The following is a 17,890-nucleotide window of genomic DNA, read 5'->3' as shown; positions in this document are numbered from 1 at the left end:
CGCGACTCGGACCGTTGATGGAGTGCGAGTGTGCGACCGATTGGAGGACGTAGCACATAACGGCACAAATTTTCCCCAAGATTTTAGCATATTTCCACATAGGGGATCGAAATCCTTTTAACTTCACACATTGCGGCCTTAGCAAGGGAGTCTGCCAAAAGACAGAAAAACCGCCGGAATCTCGTAAAGTTCCCCGAACTTTGACCAGCAATGCCTACGTGGTTCCAATAAAAAATCAAGGGTATTTTTGTCACACGGCCCACGTCTCCCTCGTTTCCGTCGACGTACAACGGGGTGTATCTCCATGCGTCTGCAACATTCGCCCCATGCGAGGGCCCCGATATTCTTCCTTCATCTCATTTTCTAAATAATAACGTCTTTCGTTTTTTTGTTCAATTTAATTCCCCTCCTTCGACATAGCCTTGTTTCGTCCGTTCCCATCTCTCTCTCTCTCTCTCTCTCATGTGGATGAATGATCCTACTGAAAGTCCACCTATCATTCGGGTCGTGAAAGGTAAACACTAATTCCATTTATTTTCTCTAAATTTTGGGGATTCTTGATTTATCCTGTTTCTTAGTTTTCCAAGTTCTCATCTATTGGAAGTTTCTCTTTGTGTTGAATTTTTTTTTTGTGTAGCTATTTCAAAGAAGCTATTGATACCTTCTCTTTGTTTTACTTTCTGCTCGGCAAAGATCTTGTTCTCTGTTTTTTATTTCACGCGTTTCGCTTCCATGGAGCTTGGAATCGAGCTGATGATTCCCTGCTTTTTGTTTTTCTTTTCCCTGTAATTTTTGAAATTTGGGTTCAGATAGTTGAGTTTTAAGTTTTTGATCTTGATGATTTCGATTTGGGAAGCTTTGATAGTGATAATTTTTGTTGTTGTTCTAACTTACTCATCTACCTTGGAGTCAGTTTTTTTTTGTCTTCCATTTATATATATATATATCTTGAAGCATCGGCGATTCGGTCACATCGGTCTTCTGTTATCGGAAGATTTCTTTCCTGAGTATTCCTTTTATGGCGTTTCGCGAACTCAGCTCCTCGTCTTTGCTCCTTCGTTTCCATTTCTTTTCCCCCGGTTTTCTACCATGATTATCATTTTCTCTCTCTAGCTATCTATCTTGTCTTACTTGATAGTTGCTGACCACGTTTTGTCCAAATCCTTCGTTTGTTGATCGCAAGTGTACATCTGTTTCTCCGGTTCGGCCAGTTTGAAATAAAAAAATCTTTGTGTGTTTGAACCTGAATACGCAGACAGCCTTGCGTACGATGTTAGCTCTGCTTTGTGGTTCATCGTTTCGTGTTCCCCTTGATCACGTGGGATATAAAATCATCATCCTCGAGTTCGTCATGTGTTGGTTCCCGGTTCAGTGAAAAGTAGGCTAATGGGTTTCTGTCTCTTATTGGAAAATTCATTATCAGTTGGCATTGTGTCCTTAAACTTGCACAATAATTTTACTTAATGATTTGAGTTTTGTCTCTTACAGAGGCCTTAGATTTAGTATAACCTTTTGCATATTCTAGGACCTTAAGTTGGACACAATCTGTTGGTTGGGAACATGAAGAGAACAGCATATATAGTGCGACCGAGTCACAGAAGTATTGGTGTCTAGCAACAAAAAGTATTTTCGCTGAACAGTTTTTGTTGTGCTTAACATTGGGGTATCATATGAAAAATGGGAGTCCTTTATCTAGAATGTGGTTGGTGATAAGAATAGTCATGTCACGCTTTGTTGAACTTGTTGACAGGCCAAGCAATTTTCAGGTTCCTTTCCAGTCAATGTCTAAAGCAATTGCATGCCATCTGAGGTACTTCTTGTCCACTTCTGTTGCAGATAATTTTGCCTTCAGTTTCTGTTTGTGTGATCACTCTCATGGATTAACCTTTACCTGTTAACTAAGGATGAATTGAGTACTATCGTTCAAATTCCTCACTGTTCATAGTTGAATGATTGACAACTAATTCATGGCACTTGTGATGATTTTACATCCATAAGCTAAGGATTATAGCAGCATTCAAACTTGCATACTTGTCCCATGTTAATACAATATCAACTCAAACATACTGCCCCAATACGATGAAAATATGTTATGCAGTAGATGAAAAATAGTTATTTAATAATGTGAATCTAGCAACTGTATGAACTTCAAATTTACTGGGGTAAAATAACCTTTCTAGACTTTAAGCTTCGACACTTATTTTGTGCTTGTCATATCAATTTTGCTGGTATTCTTTGACCATGATGAATTTATGGATTAGGAGCCTCAAAGGGCATAGCATAGCTAGTCGGGCTAGGGGCACGTGAACTAGCATGTCTCTAGTTCAATTTCTAAAGGTTCTATGCATATGGTTCTTCAATAATGAGGCACAGTACCTAAATTGAAGGGTCCACCTTTACCATCGCTGACGCTGATGCTGTTTAAGACCCCAGAGGCAGTGGGAATGTAGGAGGATAGGGGGAGGGGAGAGGAGAAAGGGCGCAATCTCTTTGTGGGACCTTGGGTCGTAGGCCTCTCGTTAACACATAATTTGTGGGTTGGAAAATATAAATTCATTGCCCTGAAGATACTTTTTTTTAGTCATTAGCGACCACTATAATAGTGTTTGTATGCATTGCATGTTTTAATGAATAATACTGTGGTTGGCTAGTTTCTGTTTTTCTAATGGAGGCACAAATTTGTAAATGACTTGTTAGTGGTGGTTTTATTAGCGGTACTGATACATTTTTTGTGCAGACTTTGTTTGTCAAAATTTTGATTTGTTGTTACTTTTTGTGTATATTTACTTACAGTCCTTTAGTTTTTATGTTGTTTTCTTGATGATGCAATTGTGGTAAAAAAACAGGGCATTGTTAGTGACGTAAGAAGGCCTGCATATAAATGTCAGAGAATGAAGATACTGGGAGCCCAAGCTGGAGTGGCTCTTACATTATGCGAGCCACAGAGGATGTTGTCATATCTGCTGCTAGTGCTGCAGCTTCTGTCCGCTCTCCACGTCCTTCTGTAGTATATTCATGCAAAGATGACAATGGCAGCAACCAACTTCAGAAACTGCAACACCAAGTCACAAAAGCTTTAAAAGGGTCTTCACCTTCACATGAAGCAAAGAAAGGTGCATACAATCCTGAAGTTCTCACTAGCCAAAAGCGTCAGTGGGCAAGGTTTCAACTTCAATCATTGGTAATTGGATTTCATGCTTTGTTTTTCATTTTTTAAGTCTTAAGAATGTATGAAGGAGAAAATGTATGAGATTTAGAACAGAGATGCAATATCTCCTACTGGAATTCAGCAAGAATCTTTTAGGGAAAGCCATGATAGTGCCGATATTTCCTGTTAACTAAGACACTTCTCCGTTATATAAATGGCATAGCCAGCATTTTTCTTCTTTTTTGTCTTTCGGGACATGAACTATTGGTTGTCCTTGGTTATTTTTTTTTTCACATTTCTTAGGTCTAAATTTGTGTTGTTGTTTAAATGTTGCTTATGAATTTATTATGAATATAAAGGAATGTGCTTTATCAAATACCCATATTATACTGCAAGGATGGTATAGCTCATCAGGAATAATGCGTTTGGTTGTTGCATTGACATGAATGAGATATTTTATCGTTGCTGCAACTTGGGATTTTCCTTCTAAAATAATCATGTTAGAATGTTATTTTTTGTCAAGAAGAGGCTGTCATTGTGGTTTGATAGGTGGCAGCACTTTTACATTTTTTTCATCTTCTGTGTTATTTTCGACAATTTAAGTACTTTAAAGAGGCAGTTGAGAATAAAAGATAACTGCAGTTGCATGCTTAAGCTTAAGCAGGAAATGTCTCTTTTTACTTATTCCGCCAATTCTTCAGTATTTTTTTTTTTCGTGTTTACCCAGTCTTTGTTTGCTGATATGGTGAATGTTTATCCTTATATGCTTTGTACAATATTAATGTCATGCAGGATCAGAAGTGCTTGAAAGAGCCATCAAGGCTATTTGAGAGCATGGTTGTTGTGGGTCTTCATCCAAAGTCAGATGTTCGTTCCCTTAAAGCGATGCTGTCAGACAAGAAAAGTGATGGCTTCAGGGGACTAAAAATATTTAATCAGCATAATGATTTCCATAACACGCCGATGCTTGATCCTCAGGTTTTTTTTAGGTTATTCATTGCAAATCATTATTGTTGTGACAATCAAGTGCTTTGTGTTTCATATATGGAAATTGTTAGGTCCATGCACTCTCACTCTTGGTCCTTATGTGAGTTGAGTTCTGATTTTGTGTAAAGGTTGCTGGTTCGTCCATTATACCATACCATGTTGACTACTTTCTCTTTCTGCTGTGGTTTATAATACATGTGGCCATTGTTTGTTGTATGTTGGAATATTTAACCCTTTGACCATTTGGTGGCATCCTCTCTCCTTCTCTCTTACTCACACGCTGACACACATGCACAACAGACATGTCATCACATAGACACCAATACCAGGGCATCTTTCATGGCAAAGTTGTAATTTGTGCTTATTTTTTGTATGTCCAAAAGGACAAAATGACTTGCTGTATTCCTTTACTAATTTCTTCCCATTCTTCTCCTTTCTCTTTTTGTGCCTTCTTCTCCTCTTTCTTCGCTTTTCTTATTTCTATCATCTTTTTCTTATGTCTTCTTTTTTCTTCCACTTTTACTTTCTAGTTTACATATGTTGACACTTTTGTCATCATTTTACCTAAATCATACCTCATTAAGCAATTAAAATAGTGCATATAATGCTTCTTCCTTGCATTCTCCTCACTGCATGATTGTTAGCATGGTTGTAAATGTCAATAATATTGGGAAAATATTGTGATAATACTGCCAAAAGAATAAGATGAAAAAGGGCAATTTATTGTGATAAAATATTGCCAGTTTCAATTTGTCATGGAAATATCATGATATTTTAAAAATGTTTTGAATTTTAGATTTTTTTGCTTTTCAATATTTTCATGACTATTTTTTTGTTAGTGTTTTTGTAAGAAATTAATAGAGAACTTATAATTTTCATGATTTTTTCTATAACTTTTTGCATTTTTTTTTAAATTTTTTGAATTCTTGAGATTTTCCTAAAACAATAAAACTGAGAAGAACCTCGTTCATAGAAGTTTGAGCGCTTAATCACCACAAATATTACTTTAACAGTGAGGTTTTTCTCGTGTATATTTCGGCAAAGTTGTTCAGTTTTTTTTTGGGAAAATCCTGGTCGATTTTTAAAAAATCTAAAAAATCCTAAAAATTAGGTAAAAATTAAATAAATGAAAAACTAATGTATGTGTATATTCTCATTGTTATCATTTTTCTCATTAATATTCTGATATTTTCACAAATATCATGACTTTTTTAACTGGATAATTTGAACTTTTGTCTCCAGAGGTTGGCTGCAATAGCTTGCCTTATAGATTGTGATAGTCGATTATGCCTTCCAATTTATCCAGCCTGTTAGTACCTCCTGGCTCTCAAGCACAATGAGTGCTGTTTTTTCATAAATTTAACTGTTAGATGGATTCAAAATGTTTAAACTTATGGGCCTCAAGAAGAAAAAAAAAGCTACAAATTGGTTGTATGACTTAGATTTTATATTGTCTTAAGAATTAATGGATTTAGCTCTATCAGCTCATGAAATGCAAGATAGATATTAATTTTGGAGACTTTTTTTATTATTATGTGTTCATATATTTTGCATCTACCTTATGGTTAGATTTGTACAGAACAGCTCAAAACACTGGAAGGTGCTCAAACCATTTGACTCTCTAAGCAATCCCCTAAGGAATCTGATTTTAAAACTGAATGGTCCATTTGCTCCTTGCTACAGTTCTTGAACTGAGCTTCTCCCTCTCTCTCTCTCTCTCTCTGTGTGTAGCCTTAGTCCTTGAGAGTTGAGCCAACTTCCTCCTCCCACTTTTCTCTCTACTTATCACCTCAATCCTCAAGCTAACCTTATTTTTCTCTCTTTTTACCCTCCTCTAGTATGAAAATGGTGATTAATGGCTTGACAGACCATTTGACAGGCATTCGCCACCAAAACTGCTATTTTAACTTCTGTGCCCCACCAAAACTCTATTCCATGCATGCATACACACACACACACACACACACAGAGAGAGAGAGAGAGAGAGAGAGAGAGAGAGAGAGAGATGTTTGGTGGGGACAGGTTTCTTGTGACTTTGTTGGTTTTAAAGTCAGATGGTTTAAGGTACAGAATTGGGGGATCTAGGATGTCAGGATTAAGGGATCCTATATAATTGGTGACAGGATCTAGGAATCTTACATGGTTTTGCTGAGATGCTCTTACATTTATATTTCAGGTGGTACATGCATTCTGTTTACCACATTGTTCCAAAGTTTCTTGGCCCTTTAAAATGGAATAATGATCAGGGTTTTGCAAGTGATTGAGCATGATTGTAATTGTTGAAACATTTCTCGAGTAAAATTAGTTCAGTTCGGATGCTTGCTTAGCATGTTTGTAATGAAAGGTTTTTCAACATGGGCAGACTGATGGTCATTTTATTTTTTATTTTTTTCAATCTTAGATTCTGTTTGTATATCCTCCGGAAAAACGGCTGCCCCTTAACCATAAGGATCTACTTTCTTTCTGCTTCCCTTCAGGAGTTGAGGTAGGAAGACCACGTCATATCATGATTTGCTTCTTTGCAATGCAACTGAAATTCTCTGCTTTATCTCTATATACATTGGCTGCTTAATGTATCATGTTTCACATGTTGGATGATTTATTTTGTGCTAATTTTGTCATAATGTGTAGGTTCAAGATTTTCATGTTAAGGTTATGCATAACCCATTATGTTATTAAACTCTTTTTTGCCCATTAAATGAGCGTAGGACATATATGTCTGCCTGTATAACCAAGTATCAATTGTGTTAAGCTGTAGAATGTTGAGCTGCAATATGCCACTGTTGGATTTCTACTTTCTTGGAGTATAAGAAGGTATTATGTTGTAAGATATCCGAATATTTCATAAATGCTCTTACACGTAGGACTGTAGGAGCAACAATAACAAATTCATGTTTTGATATTTTACATTGAGCTGCTTGAACTAGCTATACCCTGTAAAGAATAGGTTGTCAAATGAACGAACTGTTTGTGATATACTTTGAATTCTGTATCACACAAACTCAGGCTGCTGTAACCAACTCACTAACTCAGTACTTTGACAGAAAAATGACTGAATACAGACAACACACAGTCTACACCAGTTTCACACAAGGAATCCTCACAACGAGAGAAAATAAACTGTGAAAAAAATGTGATTAGTCACACATGAAGAGAGCTTACAAAGCTAAAATTACAGGGGAGACATGTAGTCCGATAAATAGCAAGGAGAAGGAGCCATTGGGATGTCCAATGGCTAGAAAATATAGCTGGTGGATATCCCAACAGCTTCTGAAGAGCTGCTACAAGCAACAAACGAAAATATAAAAACTCAAACGTTGAAATACAGAAATTATTTTACAAATAACATCAAAGAAATAAAATAATGCTACATGCTAATACTCCTAATCTAATACTAAATCTTATGAAAAATTCCTTTTCTGATTGCTGATATATGGCAATTATGCCTGCCTTCCCCTATATAGAGAAGGAAAATTAGACATTGAGATTTCTATTTTACCAGGTTGTTATGTAATTCGTGCAACCAAGATTTATATTTGAATCTGAAAATCTGAAAACTTAACAACGAGACCTTTTGCGATTCAATTGTTTTTGGTGTCTTCTGCAAAATAACAAATGCTGTTCAATGAGCAGTGTTGAAATAGTAAAAACGTAAAGAACACTTGATGTAACGTGGAAAACCCTCAACAAGAGGGAGAAAAACCACGGGTGAGGAGGTCGGTGCCCACTAGCCACCAGACACTCTCTCTCTTAATTCTTCATTAACTCCCAAGATTAGGGTTTACAAAGGTATAAGTAGTCCTAAACCAGGACATACCGGATTGGGTCCAGACCCGGACCCAAACAACAAGATCCGTCAACACTCCCTCTCAAGTTGGGCATACATATCAAACATGCCCAACTTGGATACATTTCTCTCAAATGAAGTTACATTTAAGGCCTTAGTTAGAATATCAGCAGTTTGGTCTTCAGACTTCATGTACGGCAATGTTAACTCCCTAGCATCAATTCTTTCTCTGATGAAATGACGGTCAATCTCCACATGCTTTGTTCGATCATGAAGCACTGGATTGTTAGCCAAGTTAATCGCAGACTTATTATCACAGTACATTCTCATAGGCCCTTCAATCTCTATCCCAATATCTGTCAGCAAGATCTTCAGCCATAACAACTCTGATACTCCAGTAGCAACAGCCCTATATTCAGCCTCTGCACTTGAGCGAGAACAAACATCTTGTCTCTTGCTTCTCCAAACAACTAGATTTCCCCCCAAGTAGACGCAGTACCCTGAAGTAGATTTTCTTGTGTCAACACAGCCTGCCCAGTCTGCATCAGAATACCCTTCAATTTCAATAGACCTTTGTTTTACATATAGAAGTCCCTTGCCAGGATTCTTCTTCAGGTAACACAGGATTCTATCTACAGCCTTCAAGTGCACATCTGTAGGTGCATGCATAAACTGGCTCATCACATTTACAGCAAAGGTGATATCTGGTCTAGTTAGAGTGAGGTATATCAATTTACCAACTAGACGTTGATATCTCCCTTTAGCTTCTTCACACCAAAGTTCTCCATCCTTGCTACCAAGTTTGTGCCCCGCATCTATAGGAGTAGAGGCTGGTCTGCATCCCGGTTTTCCTGTCTCCTTTTGTAGATCCAAGGTATACTTCCTTTGACTAAGTACAAGAGTTGTACCTGATCTTGCAATTTCAATACCAAGGAAATACTTCAGCTTGCCAAGGTCCTTTAGATCAAATTCAGTCGATAGTAAACCCTTTAATCTTCCTATCTCTTCTTTATCATCACCTGTAACAATCATATCATCAACATAAACCAACAGTAGAGTAACTTTACTCTCTATCCTCTTTACGAACAGGGTATGATCTCCATTTCCTTGTTTGTAGCCATGCTTCTTCATAACAAGTCTGAGACGTTCAAACCATGCTCGGGGAGACTGTTTGAGCCCATACAAAGCCTTCTTCAGTTTACAGCATTTTCCAGGTTTCTCAAAACCTAGTGGCATGCACATATACACCTCCTCTTCGAGATCTCCATTGAGAAAGACATTTTTCACATCGAGTTGGCACATCTCCCAACCCTTCAACACCGCCAATGAAATAATAACTCTAACAGTCTTCATCTTTGCAACTGGTGCAAACGTCTCTAAGTAGTCGATCCCATATTTCTGACTGAACCCCTTGGCCACCAGACGCGCTTTGTACCTCTCAATGTTCCCATCTGGTTTGTACTTAACGGTATAAACCCACTTTGACCCAACCAAATGAGCTGCTTCAGGAATATCTACCACCTCCCATGTCTGATTTCTGTCTAAGGCACCCATCTCTTTTTGCATAGCATGAGACCACTTAGGGTCACCCTGAGCCTCTGTAACATTCCTGGGAATCACAACCACAGCCAAGGAGGATACAAAACATTTGTAGTCAGTGCTCAATCTAGAGTAAGATACGAAGTTACCAATAGGGTGTTGGGTACCCTTTCTCAGGGCAATGGGAAGATCCTCCTTTTCTTTTTTGTGTCTGAATTTCTCTCTCAACAGGTTGCTTCTGAGCATGACTTGGGTCATCCAAGGAAGAAATAGGATTGGGATTCGGAGTAGACTTCTCACCATCAATCACCTTGTCAGTACAAGCTCTTCTCCTAGAATACACCTGCCCAAACTGATGATTACACTCTGTTTCTGTCACTATAAGACACTCTCCCTCCTTCTCCTGTTCATGTACCTCAATAGATGTCCCTTCTTCATCTATTTCAAGCACCTTGACAGATGGATTCTCTTCGCGCCTGTAATCCAGAAAAACTGTAAACGGAATTTCCTGAGTTGGAGAATGCTCTTCCTTAGACATTAACTTCTCCCCCTGAAGAGAATTCTCACAAAAAAAGGAGACATGTTCCAAGAATGTGACATCTTTGGTAATGTGAACTCGACCAGTGGTGGGATCTAGACATTTATACCCTTTTTAAGTAGGAGAATACCCAAGAAATATTCCCTTAATTGATTTGGGATAAGTTTTTTCACATTCGGGTTGTGGTTATGAATGAAACACACACATCCAAAGACCCGAGGAGGGAGGTGAAAAAGTTGGCTACTCCCTGGAAGCATAGAGTAGGGAGTACGACCATTTAGCACACAACTAGGCATGCGATTAATCAAATAGGCACTAGTAAGGACTGCATCTCCCCAATAATATTTTGGGAGATTTCTTTGGAAGAATATGGCTCTGGTGACATTAAGTAACTGACGTTTTTTTCTTTCAGCAACCCCATTTTGAGGGGGGGGGGTAACTACATTGTCACACCCCGACCTTTTTGACACTCAAAACATTTTTTTTTTTTTTCATCCAACATCGAGGTGTGACTACACAACAGATTAAAAGAAATGAGCCAAGCAATTCAAAACAATGGGGTTCCATTATATAGCATTCCAGTTCAACCGTACATTTGACAAAAATGCCCCAAAATTACAACATCGATGCCTAATAAAAAACAAGGCATCAGTAAAACCAAAACCCGACGCGCCGGCACTACAAAAACCGAAACCCAAAACCTCCCTAGAATTATATTTCACTGTGAATACCTACTTGGAGCCAACAATGTCACAATCAGGAGGATGATCAGCAAGTTCCCAAGTGCCTCACTGAACTAGTGCATCCATCTCATCTTGCATCTGACTCCATTGGGTATCTAATAAGGTCTGTTGGTGACAAGTAAGAACTGCATGGGCAGCCAGAGCTTGAATAAACTGTTGCATACTTTTACCAACACCGTCAATAGAAACAAAATGAGATATAGGATGCATAGTACATTGTCGCTTGTCTTTGCGAAGGGCAATAGGTAAGTCCTGACAGAGATCAGATGGATTAGGTATACTCACTTCAGATGTACTTACCTCCTCAGAAGCGGTTGGGGAAGGATCATGAGAAGGGTTCTGTTGACGTGTGTAGACCAGCAGAGGATCACAAAACTTGAACACTACAGCGGGGGAATCCCCAGAAGGAGACTCGTAAGGGAATGACTCCAAAGGAATAGGAAGAATAGGTAGTGGGTCAGATGACAGTGGCATGTGAGGAACTACAATAAGGTTGAGACTCAAAAAATGTCACATCCGCACTGATATACTCATTTTGAGTCAATGGGTCAAAGCATTTGTAACCTTTATGATTCCTGGAGTAGCTAATAAAGGTACACTTAATGGCTTGGGTACCCAATTTATCACGTGTGGGTCCAATTATGTGAACGAAGCATGTGCAACCAAATACTTTGGGAGCTACTGGAAACAAGAGTCGTTGTGGGTGCACAAGTTTAATGGGAACCTTGTTGTCAATGGAGGATGAGGGTAAACCGTTGGTCAAGTAATAAGTAGTGAGGATGACATCTCCCAAAAAATATGCAGGTAGATTAGTATGAAGCATTAGAGAGCGTGCCACATTTAAAAGTTGGTGATGTTTTCGCTCAGCTACTTCATTTTGCTGGGAGGTATGAGGACAAATAAACTGAGGAGAAATGCCATTATCAGAGTAAAATTTCATTAAGGTAGATGCCTTGAACTTAACAGCGTTATCAGTGCGAATGCTTTTAACAAGAATACCAAACTGGATCTTTATTTAATAATAAGGTTCTTGGGAGTACATATGACTTCAGACCTTTCTTTCAAAAGAAAAATCCATGTGACTCCAGAATGATTATCAACAATGACAAGGAAATTACCAAATCTAGACCTACTAGCAACTCTGCTAGGACCCCACACATCAACATGAAGAATATCAAATAGTCCACAACTGGACGGACTCAGACTCGATGAATAACTGCTACGGATGTGCTTGCCAAGTTGACAGGCCTCACACTGGAACGACTCTAGTACTGATAGATAAGTAGGTGATAGAGCTTGGAGACAGATGGATGACCAAGTCTGAGATGCCACTGGAAGGATGAGGACAATGAAGAAGTCGAGACGGCTGCAATACCCACATAATCAGACAGGAAGTAGATGCCCCCGTTCTCATATCCCCCACCAATCGTCTTCTCAGTTTGCAAGTCCTGAAATGAATATACATCAGAGACAAATGTAACACGATAATGTAAGTCATTAATTAATTGTCCAACTGATAAAAGATTAATGAAAAATTTAGGAGCATATAACACATTAGGAATTGTCATAGACTGAGAAATCTTAATATCTCCATAACCCATAATAGGAAACCATCTACCATCTGCAAGTCTCACATGACGTGTCTGAGGTAATGAGTATAGCACGATAAACATAGAAGGTCTACTACAAAAGTGCATCGATGCTCTTGAATCGATAATCCAAGTAATACCTGTACTGTGTGGAGCAGTATCAACATACATAGCATTGTTTATCATAACTGTAGAGGCCGACAGTTGAGTAAATCTGTATGCTAAGAACTCCTCATACTCTAACTTGTTGATATTCACAGTCACAGTCTTAGGATTGGAAGAAGATAAAGACCCCTCTACTACTGATGAAGCTGCCTGGATAGATCCAATAGGAGACTGTAATGAAATCTTGCCCTGCTTAGATGCAACACCTCTTCCTAGGGGTATAGCGGAAGGACGACCATGCTTATCCCAACATCTGTCTTCCAAATGCCCTATTTTCCCACATAAGGTGCACTGAAATCTCCCACGACCTCCTCTTGACCCTCGACCTATGCCCCTCTCTTGAAGAAATTACGTCAACGGCCTCCTGAAGCTACCAAAGCAGAGAGAGTAGCATCAGTGGAAGGCGGAGAAAGAGTCATAACAAGACGGCTGAGTCTGTTGTAAGCCTCAGGTAGGTCAGGAATTTATGCTCCAGTCAACATCTGTGCCTTTGCTACTGCATACTTAGGAGAGAGACCCTATAGAAACTTTGCCACCATAGACTGTGCACCATGAGTCTTTTGGCATATGGGACATGGAGGACGCAAAGCTTCAAGTCTTTCATAGATTGATTTGATGGAAGCGAAGTACCGAGCAAGATTTTGGTCACCCTGTCGCAAATTAAGTAATTCCTCCTCCACCTGTAAGTTCTTGCTAACATTCTTTTCATTTGAGTACGTTTGCTTCAAAAAATCCCACATTAGATCCATCTAACTTTACAATAGAGCCATAAGAAAAAAGATTGCCTGTGTTCTTATGCTCATACTGCATCTTTGTCTTGCCTTCAACGGCCATAGTGCACGACTTGACAATGTGATCTCAATATGGTTGCACTATGATACAATCAAGAGTATAGCATGCAACAATCAACTTGAGAAAACTTAGGCACCAGATATATATATATATATATATATATATTTTTTTTTTTTTTTTTTCGCACCAAAAGCAGTCCTTAAACAAATTTCTATGAACTTGCTGCTTAGTAAATCAGTCCACCAATCACAACAATCAATAAATGAACAAGAATATATGAACTTGCTGTTCAAAACAGTCCACCAGGCTTCTACGCATCCACGTATGCATATAAAAAAAGCTTTGCTGTTCAAATCAGTCCACCAATCATAGCAATCAATAAATGAACAATAATATATGAACTTGCTGTTCAAAACAGTCCACCAGGCTTCTACATATCCACGTATGCATATACAAAAAAAAACATTGCTGTTCAAATCAGTCCACCAGATTATAAAACCCGTGCAGCTACTCCACTTGCAGCCACTTTTCCATAGTCATAAAAAAAAATGATAAGAATATGGTCCACGTGCAATTAATCTTCCATGAGCACAGATTTGAACAAGAATCCACATGCAACTACTTTTCCACGAGCCTAGATCTGAATAATAATGGAGTCCATGTGCAGCTATTCATCCATGAAGCTAGATCTGACTTACAACTTTCCACTGCAACTCCCATGCAGTTGCTTATGCTCCACTACATCCACGTTGGGGACCTAATCACACATACCTCTCACATGTGATTAGGTTCCCCTTCCACGCTGCTTCACTATCTTTCGATCAGCAGAGAGAAGAGAGAAAGGAAGGATAGAGGAAGAGAAGAAGTGGGAAGAAATGGGAGAGGAAGAGGAGAAGGGGTCGCTGGAAAATCATGACAGCCGCCGGCGGAGAAGGGTGGAGATAGCCGGCTCTGATACCATGTTACAGCCGGCAGCCTTAGAGAGAGAAACGTTGATCATTCACTAACCCTAATCTCCATAATAAAGAGATTAGGGTTGAAGAGAGATTTACAAAGTACATCAACCGAAAATAGCGGAATGTTTAAAGAGACTTCCTAACTATTAAATATTGCAAAGAACCACCTAGAAACATAAACTTTTCTAATTAATTCAACAAGAGGAAGAGCTAAGACAGAGAGATGGCTCGGCTGAAGGAGGTGTGTGAGAGAGAGTTCATGCGAGGGAGTTTGGGCAAGAATGAGGGAACGAGTGAGAGGACGACAAAGGGTTTGGTTGAGGGAGACACACACGGGATAGATAGACAGCGATAGAGAGAAACCAAGAGAGAGACAAATGGGCGAGAATGAGGGGGAGGAAAAAAAAACAGACGAGAGGGGGGGGGGGGGAAGAGTGCGGGAGACTGGGGGGAGTCAGTGAGGCGAGCGAGTGGGTAAGGGAGCGTCAGAGAGAGAGAGAGAGAGTCAGAGAGAACAAAGATGAGATAGAGGGTGAGAGAAAGAGAGAGCTGACAAGAGAAGCAGAGAGAAATCGGTAGGGAGGATGGGTTAGCTCACCCTCTACCTCCACCACCTCTGCTTCTTCTTCCGCCTCCTGTTCCTCTGTGCCAAACCCTGAACATCGAGAGACGAAGAGAGAGACCCCCACCCACCCTCCCAACTCCACCCAAAAGCTTCGGGCCTCTCTCTTCACGCGATTGGCTTTCTGGGTCTGGATCTGGACCCTGATCCAAGCCGACACCCTAAAATACCAAACGTTACATCCTCTTCTCTTTTCTGTGTGTGTGTGTGTGTGTGGAAACAATGGACCATCCAAATGCTCCTTAAGGTTATAACCAGTAATCCAAACGTGCCTGAAATGGTATTTTGGAAGGAAAATCATTTTTTACCTTCAAAAATTGGTTTTGAGGGGCCATCCAAATGCCCCTTAAGGTTATAAATAGGTCATCTCAAAGATCAGAACAGGATCTTCTGCAGATTTAAAGAAGTAAGCTTCCCATACTTCATGTGTAGATGAAACCTGAAAATTAATTAACCTCATTCTTGTTTGAGATTTTATGCTTATAGTGCTTTTCTAATCTGAAAACAATCGACAGCTTCTTTATCATGTTTGGTGGTTGCTTTTGAATTCTGTCATCGTTGACATGACATGCAGAAACTTTGGCAAGCACAGTCTTCTTTTCCCTGCATCCTAATGGTGTTTAATTTCATTGCCAGGTTCATGCAGTAGAAAGAACTCCATCGATGAGTGAACTGAATGAAATTCTCCTTGGGCAGGTAAAATTATCTAGAGGAGCACTAATTGCATTCCTAGAATATGCTAATTTGTTGTTCTGCTGCCCTTGGTTGTTGCATTTGTAGTTTCCAATATACTTGACATTGTTTCTTCACTTATTTGATTTTCTTTATATTTGTGGTGAAACAAAATTGATTTTGCATAATTGATTCATTTTCAGGAAAATTTTAAACAAAATGACCTCTCGTTTGTCTTCCGTCTACAGGTAATGTTGGGTATCATTACCATTTTTAGAGATCTTGGTTTCTCTATCTGATTGCTTTCTACATGGATAATTGGTTCTTACTACATGTTTATATGGCCGTGTGAATGTGAATGTCCTCTGTTTGAGGGTTTGCATTCTTACTGCTATCTTTATCATAAAAAGGTAATACCAATTGTTGAAGGTATCGTTAAAACTTTTTTGTACAGGTAGCTGATGACTCAACGTTATATGGTTGCTGTGTCTTGGTTGAAGAAATTGTTCAAAAGCCTTCAGGACTTATTGCTTTGGGATTGGATGAGAATTTCTCCCTTTCCTCTTTGGGGCATCACATTTTAACTACACCTCGATGTTACTGCATTCTGTCAAGGCTTCCTTTCTTTGACTTGCATTTTGGAGTGCTAAAAAGGTGAAATGATGATGTTCTTACCTTTATATGACTATCCTTTTATCCTCACACTGAAATCGTCGCACAAATTATTTCTATAAATGCCTTGCAATTTCCGATGCATTAGGTTTCCCATTTTATGTAATGATCTTTACAGTCACAATTAATGTTGATATTTCAAAAATATTGCATTTTTATCGCCAAGGTCACTGTAAATAATAACGTCAAGAAAATCATGGTACTTTCAAAACATTTTTAAATAGCAAGTATTGCAATATCATAATATTTTCCCTGCTTTGGGAAATGTTCTTTATTTGTATATACTTGAAATATATATTTCCTATATTTTGTTTCTCTTATAATGTAGAATTTTTATACGAGTTTGTCAATATCATTGTAAGAGAAACGTAAAAAAGTTCATGATTTCATGATTTTTTTAGATATTCTTTTTGTTCTTTGGAGCTCTTAAGATTTTCTCAAGATCTTCCCCCAAGAGAACTTTTCCTATAAACTGCCCTGAGTAATGTTGGTGACTGTGTTTAATGTTCATTTTAGTTTCGCCTAGTTTCCCCTAGGCTAGTATGGCTTATTATTATTTGATAGGCCATTATCACAAAAGCTCTTTTTCTCTTGCTCATTGTGAATAATTTATTTGGCAGTAAGAATATGAAAAAGGTTAACTGGGCTCACCTGCTCTCAAATTTCAAGACCTGTTTCACCAGGGGTTTAAATTGGTCAATTTTGGATCAGCTACATAGATAGGCAGTTGGGTTTGAGAGCTGAAAAAGTCAAAATCCCTTTAACTAGACAATTCCATGTACATCCTTGTGGTCAATGTGGGCATAAACAAAGGACCCATGATTTTTCTTTTGCGAGGGTCAAATGTCCACAAAGTACGCTTTGGAAATTTTCTCCAGTAGGTCACTCCATGTTTCAAAATGTTGATGGGTCGAATTCAATTTTTCAAAATTTTAACTTATGCATGGACACTTCAAAAAACCTGAAGTGTCAGTGTTGGGCTGTGTCGAACACTGACACCAATATGCGTTGACCCCCACCACCCATCCCCCCCCCCCCGTTGTCCTTTAAAAAGGATGATCAGTAAAAATAAAAAAAATTATTTTTAAATTTTGAATTAGATTAAAGATAATCTTAGGATACAAATAAGCTACAAAAGGATGACCCCTGCCAGCCCCCTGTCTCTCTGCCCGTGTGCAGAAAGTAGCCAAAGCCTATTAAACTGGTCAGGCTTGTGTTCAGTTTCAGTCTGATTTTTTTTTTTGCTTGTGGTTCCATTAGTCTCTTATCGTTTTTTTTTTTTTTGAGTCAATCAGATCCAACTCAAGGTCCACACTCCACAGCGTCAATGAACCTTGTAACTTACTATATTGCCTTTTTTGATGCAATCATTGCTCTATAATTTGACAGGATATTGCTATTATACAAAAAAAACTAAAATAATGGTTTTAAAGTCTGGTATCTCAAAAATCAACTCGCACTTGGTTGATCTGTGACTCGCTGACAAAATATATACGTTTATGGCAAATGAATTACACATAAGCATCACCTTGATAAAAATTATATACCTAACTTAGCTTATTTGAAACGTTAATTGTACTATATATGACAAGTAACATTATTGTCATGGAATGCACATGTTCTAAAAGAAAAAGAAGTGAAAGGAAACAAAATCAAGATAAACTTTAGGATTTTAACAAA

At 38.6% G+C, this 17,890-nt stretch overlaps 1 protein-coding gene across 8 annotated transcripts in view; it reads left to right on the top strand.

Annotated features, from left to right (window-relative positions):
• The first annotated feature begins 314 nt into the window (after positions 1–314).
• LOC116262143 (uncharacterized) overlaps positions 315–17,890 on the top strand; it is a 65,927-nt gene continuing 48,351 nt past the window's right edge. For 5 of the 8 annotated variants that reach the window (XM_031641252.2, XM_031641254.2, XM_031641255.2 and 2 more), the window contains exons 1-8: positions 315–514; positions 1,751–1,810; positions 2,847–3,181; positions 3,941–4,126; positions 6,537–6,620; positions 15,503–15,562; positions 15,742–15,786; positions 15,993–16,192. In XM_031641252.2, coding sequence (XP_031497112.1) covers positions 2,882–3,181; positions 3,941–4,126; positions 6,537–6,620; positions 15,503–15,562; positions 15,742–15,786; positions 15,993–16,192 — 875 coding nt within the window. In that variant the 5' untranslated portion in view covers positions 315–514; positions 1,751–1,810; positions 2,847–2,881. Of the gene's footprint in view, positions 515–547; positions 1,624–1,750; positions 1,811–2,846; positions 3,182–3,940; positions 4,127–6,536; positions 6,621–15,502; positions 15,563–15,741; positions 15,787–15,992; positions 16,193–17,890 lie in introns of those variants that run through there. The other 3 variants (XM_031641248.2, XM_050079894.1, XM_031641251.2) reach the window with 3 other exon arrangements.

The sequence above is a fragment of the Nymphaea colorata genome, chromosome 10 (genome assembly GCF_008831285.2).
Source record: "Nymphaea colorata isolate Beijing-Zhang1983 chromosome 10, ASM883128v2, whole genome shotgun sequence".
Classification (NCBI taxonomy): domain Eukaryota; kingdom Viridiplantae; phylum Streptophyta; class Magnoliopsida; order Nymphaeales; family Nymphaeaceae; genus Nymphaea; species Nymphaea colorata.
The sequence above is the reverse complement of the archived record's forward strand: the minus strand, read 5'-3'. Positions and strand labels throughout refer to the sequence as shown.